Below are 24,684 nucleotides of genomic sequence, written 5' to 3' on the forward strand. Positions count from 1 at the left end.
AATATTTACTAAAGTGCTCCTGAAATAGAAAACAATTATACACATTATTTCAAGATATACAACACATATATGACATTAGTAACTATACACACATACAGGCCCGGTTCTAGACATTGTGGAGCTCAGGGCGAAAGTTCCCAGTTGCGCCCCCCCCCAAAAAAAAAAAAAAGAAAAAGAAAGAAAGAACTTTTTTTAGATGGCGTTCCTCTGCGCGCCCTTCTGGAAAGGGGGCATGTCCTTGTGGAACTCCCCCAAATTCATCACACTGTGGGGTGTGCCCATCACTTACGAAGGTGCTGGACTTCCCCCAAGCTCTCCCCTCATGGCGGGTGATTGCCATGCGCAGTAAAGCGCCTTACACAGTATGTCTTACACAGTAATGGCCTTTATAACACATTATGCCACACGCAGTAATGCCCTTTATAACACGTTATGCCACATGCAGTAATGCCCTTTATAACACATAGTAATGGCCTTTATAACACATTATGCCACACGCAGTAATGCCCTTTATAACACATAGTAATGGCCTTTATAACACATTATGCCACACGCAGTAATGCCCTTTATAAAACATTATGCCACACACAGTAATGGCCTTTATAACACATTATGCCACATGCAGTAATGCCCTTTATAACACATTATGCGACAAACAGTAATGGCTTTTAAAACACATTATGCCACATGCAGTAATGACCTGTATAGCACATTATGCTATACGCAGTAATAACCTGTATAACACATTATGCCACATGCAGTAATGCCCTGTATAATACATTATGCCACACGCAGTAATTATCTTTATAATACATTATCCCCAATTCAAATTACACCACACAGAGGGCCTGATTCAGACTGAGCGCTCGCAAGCGGGTCGATGTTGCCCAAGTGCGCATGCGCACAACGGAGGAGGCTCCGTTGTGCGCATACACGAGACCTGAATAACGACGGCCAAGCCGTCGTTATGTGTCTCGCACCAAAGGGGGCGTGCTGTCGATGGTGATTGATAGCACGCCCCCTTTGGTGGGCGTGCCGGGGGCGTGGCTGCCCAGACAGAGGCGTTCCCATGGGAACGCCTACCGTCTGGGGCCAGCCCCACTGACAACACTAGTGATGTCAGTGGGAGTGCTTTTGGCTCTGATAGAGCCAAAAGCACACCAGGGCTTGAAGCATCGAGACCCTACCGAAAGGGTCTCGTCGCAAGCCCGATGGTCGCGATGGTCTTGACCATCGCAAGCCCGATGGTCGCGATGGTCTTGACCATCGCGACCATCAATTTGGCCGCTCGCTATAACTGTGGGTGGTCACCCACAGCTATGCGAGCGGCCAGGAGGCCGCTCCAAAAAGTAAGAGGGACGGCCCTGATTCAGAGCGAGCGCTCTGTCAGAGCGTCCGGCTCTGAATCAGGGCCAGTAGTCCCTTATTCATGTTATGACACACAATGGTGCCCCTTTTACACAATGCCCAAATTAGTGTCCCTTATACACAAGGCCCAAAGTAGTAGTGCCCCTAATACAATGCCCACAATAGTAGTGTCCCTTATACAAAGCCCACAGCTTTGGTTCCCCTTACACAATGGCCCCAGTAGTGGTGCCCCCCATGCAGTGCCCCCATAGGTAATACCCCCTATAGTAGTGCCCACAGTAGTAATAGTAGTGCCCCCAGTAGTAATGCTCCCCACTAGTAATGCCCACAGTAGTAATGCCCCCTATAGTAGTGCCCCCTATAGTAGTTCTCCCAGTAGTAATGCTCCCCAGTAGTAATCACCCATTAGTAATGCCTCCTATAGTAGTTCCCCCAGTAGTAATCCCCCCATTAGTAATGCCCCTATAGTAGTGCCCCCAGTAGTAATGCCCCATTAGTAATGCTCCCCAGTAGTAATGCCCACAGTAGTAATGCCCCCTATAGTAGTGCCCACAGTAGTAATGCCCTCTATAGTAGTGCCCCCAGTAGTAATGCTCCCTATAGTAGTGCCCCCAGTAGTAATGCCCCCTATAGTAGTGCCCCCAGTAGAAATGCCCCCTATAGTAGTTCCCCCAGAAGTAATGCTCCCCAGTAGTAATCCCCCCATTAGTAGTTCCCCCAGTAGTAATGCCCCTATAGTCATGCCCGCAGTGCTGATGCTTATGAAAAAAAAATACAAACACAATACTTACCTTAAGCCCCGCTCCTGCTTTGGCTGCCATCCGGTCCGACCGCGGCTCCACGGATCTATGGGAGAGACATCATGACATCTCTCCCATAGTACTCTCTGCGGCTCCTCGGATCTATGGTAGAGACGTCATGACGTCCCTCCCATAGTGCTCTCTGCCGGAAGCCAGAGCTCAGCAGTGAGGCTCTGGCTTTTGGCTGCCGCTGCAGGGAGGGAGCCAGGTGCCCGCTGGTAACAAATCTCAGCAAGCGCCCGGCGGGGGCCTATGGTTGGGGAGGGAGAGGTCGAGACCGAAGCAGTTTTATTTCTTCTGGGTTTTTTTTTTTTTTGAGACTCAATGGCGACCTCTAGGGGCCGGCGCTCCGGGCAACGGCCCTGTTAGCCCACCCCTAGAACCGTCACTGCACACACACACAAAAGCTCTTTTTAAACCAGTAATCTTTTTCTCATAAAGAAATAATTGTTGTAATTTATGCCTGCAGGACTTCATGCTGTTGACCAAACCCTACACCAGTTGTTCCCAAACTTTCTTGGCACCCCTAGGCCAAAAGTTTCTTATTGAGAAATTCAGAAAAGCGTATTAAAGTAATCAATTTGTGCTTAACTGTCATCCTTAGGGTCAGTTATGTGGTGGCGGACAAGGTTGAGCTTCTGTTTGTCGACGCATTTTATGATTGGCAGCCACCAGCACTGGTTTTGCCTATCACATTAACCATAAATGATTTAATTTGGTCCTGGACCACCAACCCGTGGCATCTCCACAAGTGCCCCATGGCACTCAGTTTGGGAACCACTGCCTTACAGTGCAAGATCCTTTTTCCTCCACTTTGGCTGTACGAATATCTCTACATGTCATATTAAAACAAATTATTGTTCCATCAGGTCCATTCAAAATATTAAATAGAGCATTTCAAACCACTAGTGAAGTCGGATTATAGTAGTGAAGTTTGAAGCAGCAGCCAGAAGCCCAGGGTTCTAACTCCAGTGTGAGGATCCCCTTTTCCCCTACCCTATTGTTGTATTCGGAAACCGAGGTGTCATACGCCACTGAGACCTCAGAATCAGACCCTGCTGCTTACCTGTTCGGGTAGTGAGGCTCTTGCTGTCCTGCGGCGTTCCGACTCCCCAACAGTCCAACAGTCTGCTGCTGCTGTCTTTGCACTTGCTCCTGTGCGGCCGCTGTCCTCTCCACTCCCCGCCAGAGCCTGCACTCCATCTCCCTCAGCAGGGCTGGTGTCCACGAGTTTTCCAGATGCACTTCCAGTGTAGATGGGTGCAGCCATCTTGGTCCAGGACATGTGATGCTGTCTCCACCAATAGAGCAGCTCTCCCTCTGAATCTGGCCAGTCAGCATCCAGCAGCCTGTATAAAGGGACCTCCTCTCCCACTAGCAAATTCCCAGTGCAACAAGTCCCTTAGCTTGTGTAAGTGAGCCTCCTCACTGCGCTCCCTCTGATAGATATCTATTCTACGTTACTGTATAGCCGTCCTCCAATTATCTGGAGTTCAGTCATCTCCTGGTCCTAACCGGTGAAACCAACCATCCTCCAATTATCTAGAGTCCAGTCATCTCCTGGTCCTAACCAGTGAACCAGCCATCCTCCATTCACCTGGAGTCCAGTTACCTATCGGTCCTAACCGATGACAGTCCAGCCGTCCTCCATTCACCTGGAGTCCAGTTACCTACCGGTCCTAACCGGTGACAGTCCAGCCGTCCTCCATTCACCTGGAGCCTAGTTACCTTCCGGTCCTACCTGTAATTAGCTGAGCCTCCGTCTCCACATCTAGGCTCCTTCTGCCAATATAATCCTACATGCGCAGGAACTTCATTAAACCCAGTCTCCTCCAGAGAGCATCCACGTCTAACAATACAGGTCCAAAACCCAGGCCAGGAACACAGCCTTAAAACCCTTCGACTTTGACAGTTTACACTGGCCCAATGGACTTGGCAAGTGGTCAGGGATCTGGTGCAGATTCCTTTCAGGATGTTCAAACCCGTCTGGAAAGACAAGAAGCTTCCCAAATACAACTCTTCCAGTTTATTCAGGATATGTCGTCTCATTTAGACAGCACTCAGGCTCTTTTGTCAAACCCTGCTCCAGTTAATGCTCAAGCTGCAATTATCTCCTGAGTCTGCTTCACCCTCAGCTACACCTTCTGCTCGACTCCAACTCCCGCTTCCAAGCAAGTTCGATGACAATCCCAAGCTATGCAGGGGTTTTTTAAACCAGTGCGAGATCCACTTTAAGCTGCAGCCGGCCAACTTTCTGACAGCCAGAACCCGAGTTGCCTACATAATTTCTGTACTCTCTGGGCAAGCACTTAATTGGGCCTCGCCTCTCTGGGTAAAGTCGGATCCGCTACTTTCCAATTACCCCAAATTCGTCTCCACGTTTCGATGAACCTGTAAGAACCACCTCCGCCTCAACAGATATTCTATGTCTCTGGTAAGGCAGCAAAACTGTCGGACAGTATGTCGTTCAATTTCGAACCTTGGCTTCAGAGCTCAACTGGAATGAGGACGCCCTCATTGCCATCTTATGGAGTGGGCTTTCTGAGAGGTTCAAAGACGATTTGGCTTCCCGTGACCTTCCACCAAAGTTGGATGACTTGATCTCTCTCTACAATAAGGTGGATCTACGACATAGAGAGCGTGCCCTGGAAAGGGCAGATTTGACCGTGGAAGACCACATCCAGTTCCTTGTTTATCTTCTCCCCCCATGGGTGAAGGGCCCATGCAGGTCAATCGTTTTCATTTATCGGCCGAAGAGCGGCAAAAAAGACAGAAAGAGAATCTTTGCATGTATTGTGGTTCGGCTCGACATCTAGTCAAATCTTGTCCCATCCGACCGGGAAATGCCTCCTCCTAACTTACGACAGAGAGGTTAAGTTAGGAGTAGCCATCGACTCACTCAGTCTAATTAAACCATCCAAGCCCAGTTGGAGTTCTGCAAGGAATCCAAAGTCATTTTAGCCCTATTGGATCCCGGAGCTGCAGGGCATTTTGTGATTTCGGACTTTGTTCTCAAACATCAAATTCCCATCGAAGCATTGCCTCGCATTATCACGTTAACTGCCACTGAAGGTAGTCGTATTACAAGTGGTACCATCACCCATCAAACTATGCCACTGAAACTCACTATTGGGGTGCTCCATTCCGAAAAATTGTCTTTCCTAGCGATTCCCAAAGCCTCTCATTCCCTAGTTCTCAGCCTACCCTGGCTACAGAAACATTATCCGCAAATTGACTGGTTTTCTATGCAGATAACATCCTGGATTCTGCTTGTTTCAAGAACTGCCTCCATCAAGTAGTACCTGCTCAATCCTCTACGCTACAGGGTCTTGCAGACCTGCCCAAGTCCTATTCAGATTTTCAAGACTTCTTCAGTAAACAGAACGCAGATTTACTACCTCCCCATCACGATTGGGATTGTCCCATTGATTTTATTCCCGGGAAAATTCCGCCCTGAGGACGAATATATCCACCATCTCTACCCGAGACTCAAGCCATGTTGAAGTATATTAAGGGAAACTTAAGTAAAGGCTTCATTCAATCTTCTTCGTCACCAGCTGGGGCCGGGTTTTTCTTCGTAAAGAAGAAGGATGGTGGTCTACGTCCATGTACCGATTATCGAGGCCTGAACGACATAGCCATTAAGAGTTGCTACCCTCTTTCGCTCATAACCGAATTGTTTGACAGAGTCAAGGGAGCCACAGTTTTTACCAAGCTTGACTTAAGAGGAGCCTATAATTTGATCCGTATTCGCCCCGGAGACGAATGAAAAACAGCTTTCAACACCAGGGAAGGGCATTACGAATATCTCGTTATGCCCTTCGGCCTCTGCAACGCCCCAGCTGTCTTCCAATTCTTTGTCAACTAAATTTTCCACGACCTCCTACACAAATGTGTGGTCGTTTACCTGGATGATATTTTGATTTTTTTTCTCAAGACCTGAAGAGCCATCGGGATCAGGTAAAGGAAGTACTTCTGAGATTACACTCCAACCAACTTTTCTGCAAACTGGAGAAATGTCTATTTGAAGTCTCAAGTGTACCATTCTTGGGGAACATCATCTCCAGAACAGGTCTTCAAATGGATCCCTCGAAGCTACAAGCCATTCTTGATTGGTTTCTCCCTTCATCTTTGAAATCTATACAGCGGTTCTTAGGCTTTGCCAACTATTACCGCAAGTTTGAGGAGGGTTTCTCAATGTTGGTAGCACCTATCACAGCCCTCACCTGCAAAGGTGCAGATCCAACTAAATGGTCCGTCAAAGCTATTTCTGCATTTCAACTCCTTAAACAAGCGTTCATCTTTGCCCCATCTTAAAGCAACCAGATTCAACTCGACCATTCATCCTTGAAGTGGATGCCTCCTCTGAAGGTGTTGGAGCAGTTCTCTCTCAACGTCTTGAAGATGAAAAGCATCATCCCTGTGGATTTTTTTCCCGGAAGTTCTTGCCGGTAGAGAGGAACTATTCTATCGGTGACCAAGAGCTGAACGCCATAAAACCGGCACTCGAGGAATGGCGATATCTTCTAGAGGGGGCCCAATATCCCATCACCATGTATACAGACCACAAGAATCTGCTATATCTCAGGTCTGCAAATTGTTTAAACCCTCGGCAAGCCAGATGGGCGATGTTCTTCACTAGGTTCAACTTTAAACTCTCCTATCGTCCCGGATCACAAAACTGTAAAGCCGATGCACTCTCTCACTCCATGCCGAGTGATACTGATCTACCCATGGAACAGTGTCATCCAATTTTGGATCCAACTACCTTTGCTTCTACCAATTTGTCTTCAATGCCTCCTGTCGGGAAAACTTTCTTGCTCCTAATCTCCTCAAAAATTTACTACAGTGGGCTCATGTTTTGTATTTTTCTGGACACTTTGGAATGGACAAAACTCTTGAGTTCATCCAGCGTTCTTATTGGTGGCCTTCAATGAAAGTGGATGTAAGGTCCTATGTCTCCTCATGTATCAAGTGTGCTCAACACAAAGTGTCTCGACAAGCTCCACCAGGGCAACTCCGGCCACTGGGCCTGATTCAGAGCCGCTCGTAAGCGGCCGCTCACTCGCTCCAAGTGATGTTCGCACATCTGCGCATGCATATGGGTCGTAATGCGCATGTGCCAACCAGTCATTGTGGTCGGAAATCGTGCACTCACAAAACAGCGAGGGCCTGCTAATTTGAGTGACAGAATGAGGCGTTTGTGGGTGGTAACAGGGGAAGGTGCTTGAAAACGGGGAGTGGAGATCCGAACGCAGGCGTGCCAAACGGTCAAAACGGGCGTTTAATGGGTGTGCATAATTAACAAAGCAGCGTCATCGACCACGTCACTTGGTTGTCTTTTAGCCTGAACTGCTTGCAGTGATTGTGGGAAGTAAAACCTACCACAAGAACTGCGAGCAGTTCAGATGCCTTTCGATGTACTCGATTAATCTAATAAATAGCAGAGATGACATATGATGCAAACGGCCAGGGGGCGTCTTTACAAAATAGCGAGCGCATGTTTTGTTTGCTCGCTCAGACATAGAGGCGTCAACAGACAGCAAAGAACGAGCGCTCAATTTAAATAGCCGGCCCTTTTTTCTGAATGACAGTTCGCAAATAGCGTCCGGCTCTGAATCAGGCCCACTATCCATTCCATTACAGCCATGGACACACCTATCTATGGACTTCATTGCTGACCTTCCTCCATCTCGAGGTCACAACACAATCTGGGTCATCATGGACAGATTCTCTAAAATGGCCCACTTTGTTCCTCTTGTTGGTCTACCATCTGCACTGTTACTTGCTCAATCCTTCCTAAAAGAGATTTTCAGATTACACGGTCTTCACCGAGAAATTATTTCTGACAGAGGGGTGCAATTTGTGGCAAAGTTTTGGAGGTCTCTCTGCTCGGCTCTATGGGTGAAATTAAAGTACTCCACAGCATATCACCCTCAAACCAACGGGCAAACTGAGAGGGTCAACCAGGACCTGGAACAATTTATTCGCACCTTCATCTCCTCCTCCCAAGTTGACTGGACTGAGCTACTCCCATGGGCAGAGTTCGCCCATAACAATCATTATCACACTTCTACTAAATCTACTCCTTTTCTCACGGTGTTCGGTCATCATCCTCGAGTTTGAGAATTCTCTCTACTTCCAAGTCTGGACGTGCCCGCTGCCAAGGTATCTCTCCAACAATTCTCTGACATATGGAGGAAGGTGCGTTCTGCCATGACCAAAGCCTCGGTTCAGTATAAGAGATTCGCCGATCGCAGGAGACTGGCTGTTCCAAGTTTTCAAGCTGGAGATATGGTTTGGCTCTCCACTCGTAATCTTAGACTCCAGGTTCCCTCCATAAAACTTGCTCCCCATTTCATTGGTCCGTTTCCAATTATCAGAGCTCTGAATCCAGTTGCCTTCAAATTGAAACTGTCACCAGTGTTCCAAATTCCTTTCACATCTCCCTGCTAAAGTCACTGATTTTAAACTGATTCCCGAAAGTTCTTCCCAAAACTCCTGGTATTCAAACTCAGGGAGGCGAAGAATTCGATGTCGAAAGAATTCTAGATCCCTGCCATCGGTTCAATCATCTTCAATACCTCATCGATTGGAAGGGATACGGTCCGGAGGAAAGAATTTGGCTTAACTCTTCTGACGTTCATGCTCCTCGTCTAATCAAGGCGTTTCATACAAAGTTTCCTCAAAAGCCCAAAGAGTGTCCTGTAGCCACTCATGGAAAAGGGGTCACTGTCATACGCCACCGAGACATCAGAATCAGACCCCGCTGCTTACCTGTTCGGGCGCTGTCCTGCGGTGTTCCCGACTCCCCGGCAGTCTGCTGCTGCAGCTGTCTTTGCACCTGCTCGTGTGCGGCCGCTGTCCTCTCCGCTCCCCGCCGGAGCCTGCACTCCATCTCCCTCAGCAGGACTGGCGTCCACAAGTTCTCCAGCCACACTTCCAGTGTAAATGGACGCAGCCATCTTGGTCCAGGACATGTGATACTGTCTCCACCAATGGAGCAGGTCTCCCTCTGAATCTGGCCAGTCAGCATCCAGCAGCCTGTATAAAGGGACCTCCTCTCCCACTAGCAAATTCCCAGTGCAACAAGTCCCTTAGCTTGTGTAAGTGAGCCTCCTCACTGCGCTCCCTCTGATAGATATATATTCTACGTTACTGTATAGCCGTACTGAAATTATTTGGAGTCCAGTCATCTCCCGGTCCTAACCGGTGAACCAGCCGTCCTCCATTCACCTGGAGTACAGTTACCTACCGGTCCTAACCGGTGACTGGACTCTAGGTGAATTGAGGATGGCTGTACTGTCACCGGTTAGGACCGGTAGGTAACTGGACTCTAGGTGAATTGAGGATGGCTGTACTGTTACCTACCGGTCCTAAAAAGTGACAGTCCAGCTGTCCTCCATTCACCTGGAGCCCAGTTACATTCCGATCCTACCTGTAATTATCTGAGCCTCCGTATCCACGTCTAGGCTCTTTCTGCCAATATAATCCTACATGCGCAGGAACTTCATTAAACCCAGTCTCCTCCAGAGAGCATCCGAGTCTAACAAGACAGGTCCAAGACCCAGTCCGGGAACACAGCCTCAAAACCCTTCGACTGTGACACCAGGGTTGCAAGGTGCCACAATACATACCAACTTCATGGTACCAGTATACCCTTGGCAAGATACATTACAGTTGGAGTGAAGAGCTTCCTATATTTAATATATAGTCCCTTGTAGCATATTTCAAAATTATTATAGTAAGAAGCTTGTAATTAATATTAACACCAAGTTACCTCAGTGTTAATAAAAGTAAACTTACTAGAGTTGGGATTATTAAGCTGGAACAAATATGTGGAATGGTAAGTCCATGAACTCAGTACTGCCCGGAGGGCATAGCAAATTTATCCCATCACCAGGGCCGTTTCTAGGGGCGGGCGACCCGTGCTATCGCACGGGGCGCTCCGCCTGACCCCTTTAACATAGGCAAAACTGCCTCTGCTGCAATTTCGCATTATCTATAAATGATAGAATAATGCATTTAATGGCCGGCATCAGGGCGGCTGTAACGCCACTCAGACTGACCGGGAGGACCTTCCCCTGTGTAAGCTCCGCCTCCCCTAGGTAAGCACCAATCGGAATCAACCATTTGGTGCACGAGCGCACGGTAACGACATGACGTCGGACCGTGCGCGCTAGCGTGTCAGTGAGGAGCGGAGCTCTGAAAAGGCTGGCCTCGAGTCTGCAGTGTGCCGCTGCTGACTGCCCTTCCATCCTGCGTGTGCCGGGAGCTGTCTCCTTACAGAAGGACTCTGCAGCATCAAAGCTGCAGAGTCCAGCCTTGTGGCCCGGCACCCCCGCCCACTCGCATGTGCCGAAAATCTGCCTGCCGCTCGGTGTCAGGTGAGAGAGGGGTCTGGAGGTGTCTGGTTAGGGAGGGGCCTGGAATTGTCTGGTGATGGAGGGGGCCAGGGGTGTCTGGTGAAGGAGGGGTCCGGGGGTGTCTGGTGTAGACCCGTGACCATGCCCATTTTTTGGAGCGCACATTAATTCTCTATGCCCCCACTTCAAATATCCACTTCCACCAATATATATATATATATATATATATATATATGTATATAAATATATATATATATATATATATATATACACACACAAATACACACATTATATTTAAACAATTTTCACAAAATCAAATCACACAGAAATTTTTGTGAAAATATTATAACGGGGGGGGGGGGCGCATTTTGAATGCTCGCACTGGGAGCCAGATTGTCTAGAGACTGCCCTGCCCATCACTTATCTTTTAACCACCCTTGGTGCAAAAGCTATCAGTTATAATGTAAGGCACTATTTTATAGCTCACATCAGTGTACTACAAACCATACAAGCTAAAGATATTGTAACTTCTATTGACTAATTGTTTCAAAAGACCTTAATAAAACTGACTGTACTGTTCAGCTTTTTAAAAATGTGCAGCTCATTATTTAAAAACATACGTACAATCTTAATTCAGTGTCAATGCCCGTGTCTGTAAAATTAACACACTGGAAAATAAATCAGTACTAATTGGAAAGTACACAGTTTGCTGAATGAAATGACTAATTGCAAAATGCCAAATTATGGTCTGAATAATTTCCCTTCCACATACAAAATGAAATAATTGCCACAGATTATGCAAAGCCATCACCGCGTGGTTCAATTTTTATGAATAATATTTCATATTAATTCTTTTTAAAGCAGATTTAATGGAATAGTAATTTTATGTTCAGTTTTCACATACTTATATTGTGCTCTCTTTACTTTAGCAAATCAAACATAATTTGTATTTCAAGTCTGAATGCACTGAGAATAGAAACACACAGTGTGGCTTGGGAAGAAAGATGATGTTAGTGACTTTGCTACCTGACAGGACATGATAACGCTGAACAATAGCAAGCAGGACATGCCCTGTGGAACCAAAGGAGGGACTGAGAAGATTAAGGCATGGCGTCTCATTATTACTATAGTAAACAAAGTAGCAATTCTCAATGTTATATCAGGGATTGAACCTTAAAGATATAGGAAAAAGTATCTTTCCAACATCCATTTACTGTAATGTAATGTGTTTATATCTGTACCTATGATACAAACTACCCTATGGGTGTGATTTAGAAAGATACAGTATGTTTCAAGCCTTGGAGAGAGATAGTGAAGTAGTTGCCCAGTTAGGGGGGTGTCCAATTAGCCGCAAATGTCGAAACACAGGGATTTGTCGCCGATTATCCCCTTTTTTCGACTATGTTTTTTTTTCTCCCTATCCTAACAGACGAAACGATATTTTGTCCAAAATCACATATGATCCGTGAGAAGTTCACAGACCTATAGTTTTCGCCTTTGTGGCGGTAAAAAAACTGCACATTTGTATGTATTTTTTTCTTGGAACACATCAGGTACAGAAAAAAGAACCACGATAAGGGCCAGCGTCGGGCAGCACTTTGGGGCTAATTGGATAGCCCCGGGGGATCCATTAGCGCCAAAACAATGTTACAGGTTGGAAATTTATTACACTGCACCAACATTCTCAGCTGTATCTAACACTTGCAGCACCTTGCAGATCTAAGGCACTCAATATGCAAGTGCAGTAAGGTCGTTCAGACGTGAATGCATATGTATTTGTGCATATTTTCCTCTCACTAAAAATGTTTAAAAAATGTAATGAAATAAAGTGTTCTGCTGCCGTCTCTGCAAATATAGCATATTTTCTAGTGTTCAACAAATTGGGGGCGATTCCGAAAATTGCGATGTGAATAGCGCCGGGATGTTGGTCCTGGAGCTATTCAATTCACCACGATGTTAAGTCTGACTAGAACCACTTAAGTCAGAGAATGCCGGTTCTCGCGACTTAAGAAGTGTGTTCTTCTCATACTCTCATGAGGATGCGAGAAGAAATCCTTTAGTCAGCTTAATATTGTATATTAATATATATTATATAGCTCTGGGACCAACATCCTGGCGCTATTCACATTGCAAAGAATTGAATCGCCCCCATTGTGACAAACAGGGTAGTTTGTCCCAGTCTCTTATGAAGGACATTAATGCTTTCTGTGGCAGTCTGCTAAAGATAGGGTTAATTCCTCACATATGCCTGCACTCAAAACACAGCTTCACAGGTGGATCACATGCAGTGGCGGGCTGGGCCAGGGGGCAGGGTGCCATGTGCCCCCCGGGCCTCCTGTGTCTCTGTGACACAGGCTGCACCGCGTGTGTAGCGCTGACCAGACGGAATTTGGTCAGCGCTACATTGACTAACACATAGCCGCCGGCTCCGGCAGCTGTGTGTTTGTTTTGATCAGCAGCCAATGAGAGTCTGACAGACTCTCATTAGCTGCTGCTGCGCCCACTGCAGGAGCTGCTCCATCTTCCGGCTCCCGCAGTGGATAATGGGAGAGGCGTCATGACGTCTCTCCCATAATGCAGAGCGGCCCGGCCCGGGAGGACAGACAGAGGAGCGGATGGCGGCGGGAGCGGGGATTCAGGTAAGTGGGGTTTTTTTCATTTTTTTATTACGTGTGTCTACTGGGGGGGGGGCTGGCTCTACAAGGGGGAGACCACTACTGGGGGCACTACAAGGGGGGGGACTACTACTACTGGGGGCACTACAAGGGGGGGGCTACTACTACTGGGGGCTACTACTACTGGGGGTACTACAAGGGGGGGAGTACTACTAGGGACACTACAAGGGGAGGGTACTATTACTAGGGGCACTGCATAGGGGGGAGGGGACTACTACTACGGGCACTACATAGGGGGGAGGGGACTACCACTTGGGGCACTGCATCGAGGGACCACTGCTGGGGGCTCTATATAAAGGGCAATATTGGGGGTACTGCAGAGGGGGAAGACTACAACTGGGGCCACTATTTAAGGGGCACTGCATAAGGGTTACCACTATTGGGGGCACTGCATTGGGGGTGGACTGCTATTGGGGGCACTATATAAGGGGCACTGCATAGGGGGTAACGCTGTTGGGGCACTATATAAGGGGCTTACTACTGGGGGCACAAGGGGCACTGCACAGGGGGGACCACTACTGGGGGCACTATATAAGGGGCTTACTACTGGGGGCACAAGGGGCACTGCACAGGGGGGGCACTACTGGGGGCACTACTGGAGGCCTGCATAAGGGGGTCCTCTCCTGGGGCACAGGGGGTCACTGCATATGGGCACTACGACAGGGGGCAGCCCCTAATCTTTATTTTTACTTTACATTAATCCCATATGGACCCGCCTCCTCCCTAGGGGGTGCCCCGTAGCACGCACATTCTTCGGGCACCCTGGCTACACGCTACCAGCCCCTGATCACATGGGTGTTATTATTCAGCTAGTTAGTGCTTGGGGGGGGGGAAGCATAAGAAGGAGGTCTTGTGTTTAGGGTGGGGCTACAAAATCCAAGTTAGTTGGCCAGTGACTAGAGAGGAACAACATTGTGTAGTCAGTGACAAGGTTGCGGAGATACTTTAGCTGATGTGATGCTGGAACCAGTACTGATGCTGTCTGTACCGTCCTGACAATCCTCCTGACATTCCTGAATAAATTACACCAAGCTGGTTCAGTAACACATATGTGGACATTCAATTACTACTTTGTTGCCACATTATCTGTATCAAGAAAGTTTAATGTTCTAGTCATTCCAGACTGTCACAAATTCCCTTCATTTCCCATGTACCGCAAGAGATTTGGGCAAAGAAGGCATGGTGACTCTTTTTGAAAAGGCTTAGTACTGTATTGCATACTTAGTACTATTCAGTAGCCCAAAAGCCTCTTTTAATCTAAAAGACATGAAATAATTTAACAAAAACGAACAGATCTCCTACTGATAACACCAAAACAAATTACTACTTTATTGGCATAGTTTTAGAACTCCTATCTCCTTCCAAACATAACTTGGGGTAATTAAATGACACAATCATTTTAACTATATTTACTGTCTCGGACTCCCAAGAAAGTGTGCCAGCCTTCTGCATGCCACCCACTTCCCAAGCGAAGTTGGTGGTCCAGGAACTGGAAACTCAAATCATGGCTTTGAACAGTGGTGGCATGGCTACAATGAAACAATTACGGAACTAAGCTCCTGCAATTTCAACATGGTTGCCCCCTTAGTTCATTCGTCCTGAAAAGTGATGATATTTTAAAAGCTACTGTCTCATGAAAGAAACTGTGAAGAGATACATTTATTGCTTATTCTATAAAGATATTCTAAAATGGCCTGGGCAGATTTGTTGGTACCCCTTAGAAAACATAATACATATTTGGATTATAGTAATATTTTACACTAATTGCTTTATTGAAATAGCATCATACATGTATTTAATCTTCTAATCTGTCATGGAAAAGTAATCACTCTGCTTTTTGGCATTTTGTATCACCGTGTGCACCACACTGAAGATCGACTAGAGAAAGCAAAGGAGAGAGTTGTCTGAGAAGACAGAAAGCTCTATTCTGAAGTGGCCTGCTATGGGCCCTGATCTGAATTCTATTGAACATCTATGGAAAGAGCTGAAACATGCATTTTGGAGAAGACATCCATCAAGCCAGAAACAGCTGAAGCAGTTTTCTCAGGAAGAGTAGACAAACTACCTGTTGATGGATGCAGAAGTGACTGTCTCTAAAGGTTGTGCAACAAAATATTAGGTTAAGGGTCCCATCATTTTTGTACTTGCTATTTTCATTCGTTTTATTTACAAAAATATTCTGTCAAATTAAAAATCAAATGCAAAGTCTGAATTCTATTCAATATCAAATAAACAATGATGGGTGCCAATTACTTCCGTCAATTTGAAGTGATTTCAGAGAAACATATAGGATCTTTTCCGTGAAAGGGTACCAACAAACTTGACCACATCTGTATGCCAAGCTGTCTGCTGTAATACTCACTGAAACAAATCAAATTAGTTATATGCAATATTTTTCAGGGTTCTTTAATTGGCAACTTGAAGACTGAGACACAGTACTGCAAAGCTCACTGTAAAGGCGGGTATCCACTACCCGACAGTGAAAAGACTGAACGATAACGATATCGTTATCGTTCACTACACTGCACAGTGGGGGCAACTCAGACCCGGACACAATGCTGTGCTCGCACGCAGCTGCCAGGGGGTCGGGTATGCAATTCCCGCAATCGCACAGCAAGACATAAGGACGCCCTCTATGTCTTAGCGTGCGGCGGCAATCTCCTCGCAAGCCAGTGTAATGACGCCCACTTGCCCTTCGTTACACACATCATCTCCAGGAAGTGTAAAATAACAATCTATAACATCGGGAACCATCGGAGGCATACGCAGTGTTTGTGGTAGACCCTACCCTACTACAAGCACTGCGAGTGCTTCAGTCAAAAAGTAAGACCAGGTGACTTGTAGAATGACGCAGGCCTTGTAATTATGTATGCCCATAAGACGCCGTTTTGCCGCTCAGCGGGGCCAGCTCCAGGGGTCTGAGCACCCTGTGCCGGCCCTTTACGTAGCGCAGCCGCGCGCAACCAAAATTGGGGGAGTGACTTCGATACCATAGGTCACGCCCCCTATGTGACATTATTTGGAGGCGTGCCCGCATGGTACGCCTCCAACTAACGTCAGGCTGGGGGTAAAGCCCAGCCCTCCGTCACTGACTGGGTTTCTCCCAGCCCTCTCCAGTCAGTGAATGGATACCGTGCGCATGCGTGCGGCATCCATTCACACTCTGGGGGTCCGGCACCACTGCACAGCTGTGGCGGTGGGGGTCTCCAACCTCCCGTTTTGGCCACCCACGGGCCACTTCGGCCCACGGGTGGAACAGCGGGACAGTATTGTCCCGCTGAAATGGGATTTTGGGGAGGGGTGCGCCCTCTATGGGTGGCGCCCCTGTGCGACCGCACTGGTCAAACACCCCTAGAGCCGGCCCTGCCGCTCAGACCCGCATGCGTTCGCACCACCACTCCCCCGTTTTCCAGGAACTTCCCCTGTCACTACCCACAAACGACACATTCTGTCAGTCAAACTAGCGGGCCTTCTGTGTTATCTGAGCGATTGCTTCCCGATCGCTATGACTGCCTCGCGCATGCACATTTTGCGAGAGCATCGTTGCCTCCGGCTCTGAATCGTATCCAGTACCCACACTGAACAATATGAATTGATTCATATCACTGACTAGGAATAGGCATCAAGCATAATTTGAATCTAAGGGACTCTATGTAAGCCAACATGTGTATGACCTCTAAGTGCAGATAATGAAACAAATGACCTAAAGAGTTACATTTATTTACTGTTTGGAAATAAAAATGTATTTAATTTTCTTTAAACGCAAAACAAAAGATGTGGTTAAGAATATTCAAATTATCATCAAATGTCATCAGGCATAGGAAGAGTGCAATATAAATCTCCAACAGGAATTTTATATTGGATCTTCAAGAATCTAGATGAAAGGCTCTTCTGTTGTGTTTGGTAATAAGCCACTATAATACATAAATTACATGCACATAGTTCCATGAATCGTATAAAAGAGTCTGTATTGTATAAAAATCTTGTGTTTTTACATTGTCAAAAACCTATTTAGTAACATCTAATATCCCTATATTTCACAATAGTCAGTATATTGTTCCCTATTACAGTTCACATGACAACAGATCTAATGGAATAAAGAACTGCTATGCAAATAGTTATAGCTAAACACTGACATACAAATATTATTTGCACATGATGTGTTTAAAAAGGACAGCTGCTGAAATGTTGTATACAACTAGAATCTCTGGTATAGCTAATCTATATTTAATTGTATATGGAAGCTATGTATAAATGTAAGCATGTTTTCCATGATAGTTAATGCTATTCGCAGTAATAACAGAATAATCAGAGGTCTATGTACTAATAATCGCGGCACTGCTGCAATTTTTAGGTGTCCATCTTGCCAGGAATATTTTCATCTTTCATGAAAACATCCCCGCTATGTACCAAGGGGAACTCGCAGGGACAGTGGTTGCGGTAACTGCTGTCCCTGCGAGTTGTATTCCCGGCATTTAGGAGAAGTCCTTCACAGAAGAGAAAGACTTCCCCGGAGCAAGCTGACACTGCACATGCGCACAGTGTCAGTTTCTGGAGCCGGTCAGGGGCTGCGGGGGAGAGATGGAACGATCTCTCTCTTGCCCCTGTAGCCCCCATAAGTTTATAGTAGTTTACACCATCTGAAGATGGTGGAAACTACTGGGAATATACTTCAAAAAGCTTTGCTTTTGGGAGTTTAGTACATAGATGTCAGATCGTAGTCCCCATGGACAATAATGGGGGCTGCGATCTGAAGTGCTAATAAGCACTTTGCTGGAGATTTCTGTGAAATCTCCTGCATTGTGCTGTTAGTACATAGGAGCAATACATAAAATTATGCAGGAACTGCAGTGTCTGTATAATTTTAAGTAAAAATCAGCTTGCTACATATGCCACTTCATGTGTAAATTTTTTATTTAAATCATACCGGGAAGATGCTTCCGATAGGGGGCAGTCACGCCAATGACTTTCACTCATTAAATTCATTCTCCACTTGGTTATTCTAGTAATGAAGGAAGTGTTTATGCTAGGCATGTGCGCAGCCAGCCTCCCACTCATGCAACAACTCCAGGCTGCCGGAAATGGATCCAAAGATCTCTCTCCAACAATACTGTAGGCTACAGTAGATAATGCCATCTACAGTAGAGAGCTTGATCAATTGGAGCTTTTCAGAGCTTGATATATTGATGAAGAGAATTCTGAAGACTGTGTGCACTTGGCTGAATGTCCGTCTTTGATAAACAAATCCTGATACTAACATGTGCTTTAATAATGAGGTAACGTCTTAATAAATAGGACCCTAATTATTTTACTTCTCTGTAAGAGAGGATATGATATCATAGAAAGATGTTTTTTTAGGCTCAGTCACTGAGATGCCAGCAACTTTTGTACTCTTTTTCCAGGTGTGTGGTGTCTGTGTAGTCTCATTTTTGATGTATATATGTTTAAGTTTCAACACCTGGCCGATAAAAATGGTAACTTGTGTTTGGGCATGGAAAAGGTCAGCGTGTTAAGAAGAGGGAGCAATGAACAGACTAGCGCAGTGAACAGCAACTTGTGGCTTTCCAGCTGTGGTGGAAGACTGGCAAAATATGTTGAACCAATAATGACTGAAGTGTAACAGGCGGCATATCACTGCAGTAGAGAAGCATTCAGCTCAGTAGACAAAAGACATTAATGAAATCAGAACAGAGCTAATCTGACATGGTATACTGGTAGAATCACATCAGGTGAGCTGACAGGTTACTGTGACTGACTTTAGATGTGATGTAAGAGGTGCTAAGCGAAGTACTGCTGTTCTGTCATGTTGTGTTGTAGAGCTGACTGTGGTACAGAATAATTTACTCTGAGCTTTACAATAAGACCTGGCTCAGGAACAATGGTAATATGTGTTAATTCACACTGACGTGTGTAATACCTTGCTATATAAAACAAAGATACTACATCCAACAGGATGTATGCAATCTTAAGGCACATTTGAATGAACACTATAAATGTAAACAATGTATATTTGAAGAACAATTCATACTGATTAAAATATCTGAGAGGTAATTTGTTGAAAAGTTTCAGAATGTTCCTTACATTTCAGTGGCATAATTTATATTTTATCTCACTTGAGCACAAGCAAGTGCTAATCATAACAGTCCTGCTGTCATTATCCATCAACATTAAATCACATAACAATGACTCAATTGCAGTGTACATTACCTGTTGTTGTTTGTGATGTAGATGTGCAAAATTCCATAGAGGAATGTCCTTGGCTGCTGACAGAACAATATTTATAGCTCTGTTCACTGCACTCTGAAAAAGCACAGAAAGATACAGAGTTGGGAACAGCATGTCAGGTACAAAACTAAATACAATCACACCTTCACTTTTGAACTTTTACTACTAGAATCTGTAGAATTCCAAAGATCTGCAATATAACAATTTGTGGGGCAGCGAAATGCATGATATTAGTTCCAAAAAATGACAAATCACTGATTTTTGAATAGTTGTTAGATAGAATAATGATTAAAGTGACAGGAGTCTATTGTGTTTTACAATGTAGTGTACATCATATGAGACAGTTCTGTGGGCGCTTAACAAGTGTCAAAATTTATGGTGCTGCTTACAATGTCTACGAATGGCACATTTCAGTCAGATGTGGGGGCAACGAGAGCACAGCCCAATCATTTCAAAAGCTGGCTCTTATGGTGTACACTATACAGTCAGGTGCATAAATATTGGGACATTGACAGAATTTTCATATTTTGGCCTCTATTCACCACCACAATGGCTTTGAAATGAAACAAACAAGTTGTGCTTTAACTGCAGACTTTCAGATTTAATTTGAGAGTAATTACATCCAAATCGGGTGAACGGTGTAGGAATTACAACGGTTTCTATATGTGCCTCACACTTTTTAAGGGGCCAAAAGTGATGGGACTATCAACTCAAAAGCTATTTCATGGACAGGTGTGGGCTATTCCCTCATTATTTCATTATCAATTAAGCAGGTAAAAGGTCTGGAGTTGATTCTAGGTGTGACATTTGCATTTGGAATCAGTTGCTGTCGACTCTCAATATGAGATCCAAAGAGCTGTCACTATCAGTGAAGCAAGCCATCAGTAGGCTGAAAAATCAAAACAAACCCATCAGAGAGATAGCAAAAACATTAGGTGTGGCCAAATCAACTGTTTGGAACATTCTTAAAAAGAAAGAACGCACCGGAGAGCTCAGAAACACCAAAAGACCTGGAAGACCACGGAAAACAACTGTGGTGGATGACAGAAGAATTATTTCCCTGGTGAAGAAAAACCTCTTCACAACAGTTGGCTGAATCAAGAACACTCTCCAGGAGGTAGGTGTATATGTGTTAAAGTCAACAATCAAGAGAAGACTTCACAAGAGTGAATATAGAGGGTTCACCACAAGATGTAAACCATTGGTGAGCCACAAAAACAGGAAGACCAGATTAGAGTTTGCCAAACAACATCTAAAAAAGCCATTACAGTTCTGGAACAACATCCTATGGACAGATGAGACAAAGATCAACTTGTACCAGAGTGATGGGAAGAGAAGAGTATGGAGAAGGAAAGGAACTGCTCATGATCCAAAACATACCAGCTCATCAGTGAAGCATGGTGGTGGTAGTGTCATGGCGTGGGCATGTATGGCTGCAATGGAACTGGTTCCCTTGTATTTACTGATGATGTGACTGCTGACAAAAGCAGCAGAATGAATTCTGAAGTGTTTCAGGCAATATTATATGCTCATAATCACTCAAATGCTTCAGAACTCATTGGATGGTGCTTCACAGTGCAGATGGACAATGACCCGACGCATACTGCAAAAGCAACCAAAGAGTTTTTTAAGGCTAAAAAGTGGAATGTTATGCAATGGCCAAGTCAATCCCCTGACCTGAATCCGATTGAGCATGCATTTCACTTGATGAAGACAAAACTGAAGGGAAAATGCCTCAAGAACAAGCAGGAACTGAAGACATTTGCAGTAGAGGCCTGGCAGAGCATCACCAGGGATGAAACCCAGCGTCTGGTGATGTCTATGCGTTCCAGACTTCAGGCTGTAATTGCCTGCAAAGGATTTGCAACAAAGTATTAAAAAGTGAAAGTTAGATTTAGGATTGTTTAGTTTGTCCCATTACTTTTGGCCCCTTAAAAAGTGGGAGGCACATATAGAAACCGTTGTAGTTCCTACACCGTTCACCTGATTTGGATGTAATTACCCTGAAATTAAATCTGAAAGTCTGCAGTTAAATCACATCTTGTTTGTTTCATTTCAAAGCCATTGTGGTGGTGAATAGAGGCCAAAATATGAAAATTCTGTCAATGTCCCAACATTTATGCACCTGACTGTATATCTATACACATAATAAGAAATATTTAATAGGATAACATAGAAGCCTAAACCTAACAACCACTAGACTCTACAATTCTATTCCTGTTTCAACATTATAGACTTATTACTAACTGCATTTAAAAAAAACAAAGTAGCATTATACAGAGTATAATTGTTGTAGATGGCACCACAATAGGAGACTGGCAAGCCATGCTAGAGACTATTGTTGGATATTGTTGAATACTGTATGCTGTCACACACTGATACATTTTGCCATGATGATCTGTTTATGATACATAATACCACTACAATAGGAATACATCATTTTCTTACTTGTATATCTTCCAAACTAGGCCGCATAACAACATTTGGGATGGCAAGGTGGATCTCAGCTTTAAACAATGGGCTGGAGATATGATCTTTTGCAAATTTTGATGTCTGGTACTTAGAGCTGACAGTGTGTAACCGGCGTTTTAAAGCATCTAAAGAAACTTTTGTACCTAAAAAAGAAAAAAAGTCTAAATATCCTGCTGAATTGTGGGAAAACACATGATTTTAAGAAATGAAGTTCAACAATTGAAGTGAAATTTGAGCTGACAATGCCATGTTGAGACAATTTTCTATTTTCCTCATAATAAAGAGTTATCTTGTACACCTCACATTGTTGAGTTCTCAATGAGGTTCCACTTTCCTTTCATACAGTATCTGACTATTTTGTAGCAGAGCACCAAAATAACCATATAGATATAAGGTTTTGGAGAAGGTACTCATTTCCTAAGCAGCCATTGACTTCTGCTAACACATATATTTAACTTAACTGTCCAGACTGAGCTGTAATTTTCTAGACTGTACCTCATAAATGAATGATAGATACAATATTATTGGGTGCTATGGGCATGACCTCCACTTTTGCTTTCAGAAATTTTGCTAAATCTCCCCTCTAGTCTTGAAAATACAAGAATTACTGGGATGTAGTTATGAGACCGGCGGTCTCAATACCGACACTGTAATCCAGGCAAGTAATTTAACATAGACGTTGAAATACCAACGCCTATTTTAATCCCGACGCCGGAACGACGAGAGGATGCCGGACCAATCGTCCTCTGCCGGGGGTGAGTATACACTTAGCCGGGATTGGTAGGGATAAATTTAGGGACCCCCGGGGGGATTTAGGATTAGGCACCCATCCCGGGGAACGTTAGGGTTAGGCTAGGGGAAGGGGGGGTTAGGTTTAGCCACTAGGGGGGAGGTCAGGGTTAGGCACCCCCTCGGGAGGGTTAGGTTTAGGGTGCGGTGAGGGGGGGCTAGGTTAAGGCACTAAAGGGGGGAGGTTAGGGTTAGGCACCCCAAAGGGAGGGTTAGGGTTGGGGGGGGAGGAGTAGGAATAGTATACTTACCTGCGCTGTTGGGATTTTCACCCATCAAGCTGCTGGCGTCGGGATTTGAACCGCCACGCCGACGTCCGGCAGTCATTCATACTGGTGTAAGTTTATTAGAAGCTCAGCATGATTATTGAGTTTTAGGGTACACATCATTGCTGTAAGAAGACATTGGTGGACCCCATTATCAGCTCTGTGTGCTTAAATCAATGTTTTATTCACAGATGGATTTCTTTTCCCTTCATTCATTTGTGTCACTTTGATTCTTTTCTTCAACTTGCCTCTATTTTTTAATTAATGTTGTATGCACCGCTAATCGTGCACATGTACCACAAGACTTATATGCTTGTGAATATGTGTACAATCAATAAACATAAGTCCATTTACAAAAATAACTTTTCCCTATCATAAAACTAGAAACTAGGTTTCAGGGAAAGATTTGATTATTTAGCCTTATATTTAGTAGAAAACAAACAATTCACAAGAAATGTGCCAATGTTCCCTGCATCAAACTCACATTATGCACATGTATGCACTACGATCTTCCACAAAATAAAGAGCTAATTAGTTTGGTAATGTGTCCTCTCTTAAGGAACAGTACATGCACTATACTTACAGAACAGTGCAATAAAAGTACTTCATATTTTGGAGTCATGTAGGCCCTGTATTAGTTAGTGTGTCACAGACACTGTTTGATAATAAATCTCCAGTCTCTTATTTATATAAAATACAGTTGACATTTGAGTGTGCTGGCTTTAAAAGGTGAAATATGAAAATAAGACTAAAAAAAGGATTCATGTGCTCCTGAATTTATTCAAAATCTAATTAATAATTCAATTGGTACTTTAGAAGAAGTAGCTCATGAAAAACATCAGTCAATCCTCACGAAGCTTACATTTGACAAGAGAGTCTGTGTTTCTCTGACATAAATGACCCATTACATTGTAGTAACTGCAGGGAAGGCATTCTTGACAGCGAGTTTTTTGCTTAGCATCAAGGTGTAAACAGGCAAACGAATCCTACAATGAGAAAATAAAATTAAAAGATCTAAACTTGCACTATTAAATTCAAAATAGTAACAATACTAACAAACTTAAAGAGTATTGAAGCCCTAAAATTTTTCCTGAGTAATGTACTACATGTAAAACATGTGTCAATGATGTAGCTTAGCTAATACGAATACCTTTGTCAGTTACGAGTGACTAATAATTCAGTCATTAGGATGCCTTTAATAGGCAGAGCCATAACTAGGGTGGTGCGACCTGTGCCATGGCACAGGGCACCGCAGGGCATTAGGCGCTGTTTGGGCCTGTCAATTTTCCTGTTTATTATCATTCTCACTTGTAGCTTCCTCTTATTTTACCCCAGCATCTCCTGGTCTCCCCTATCTCTTCCCTGGCCCTTCCCCATGAGGCCATGGCCCTTTTTCAGATGCACTATCTTATGTCCCTATTTAAAAAATGGGAGGGAGGGGCGCCAATGCTCTCTCTGGCACAGGGCACCAAAAAGTCTAGTTACGGCTCTGCTTATAGGATGCTATGTTTTTGTGTGATTGACCTGTGTCTCAGCATCAAGCTATTCAAGACATGCTTTTAGGCCTGGTCTGAAAACTGCTACTCTGATAATATACTGGAATGTAATGTGAAATTGTAAAGTTATTATTATTATCACATTTTATTTATTAGGTGCCACAAAGTCTCTGCAACGCCAAACAGGGTAACAAAAAAGAGATTTAGAGTAGAAGTAAAATACACAA

General features: G+C 44.6%; 1 protein-coding gene across 1 annotated transcript in view; it reads right to left on the minus strand.

Moving 5' to 3' along the window:
- LOC148519646 (dynein axonemal heavy chain 5-like) overlaps window positions 1-24,684 on the minus strand; it is a 449,515-nt gene that overhangs the window by 326,944 nt on the left and 97,887 nt on the right. The window contains exons 23-25 of the mRNA XM_088476296.1: window positions 23,824-23,947; window positions 21,883-22,049; window positions 19,417-19,509 (exon numbers count right to left, since the gene is read on the minus strand). Coding sequence (XP_088332422.1) covers window positions 19,417-19,509; window positions 21,883-22,049; window positions 23,824-23,947 — 384 coding nt within the window. The remainder of the gene's footprint in view (window positions 1-19,416; window positions 19,510-21,882; window positions 22,050-23,823; window positions 23,948-24,684) is intronic.

This window comes from Taudactylus pleione, unplaced genomic scaffold (genome assembly GCF_031769625.1).
Source record: "Taudactylus pleione unplaced genomic scaffold, aTauple2 ptg000186l, whole genome shotgun sequence".
In the NCBI taxonomy this organism is placed as follows: domain Eukaryota; kingdom Metazoa; phylum Chordata; class Amphibia; order Anura; family Myobatrachidae; genus Taudactylus; species Taudactylus pleione.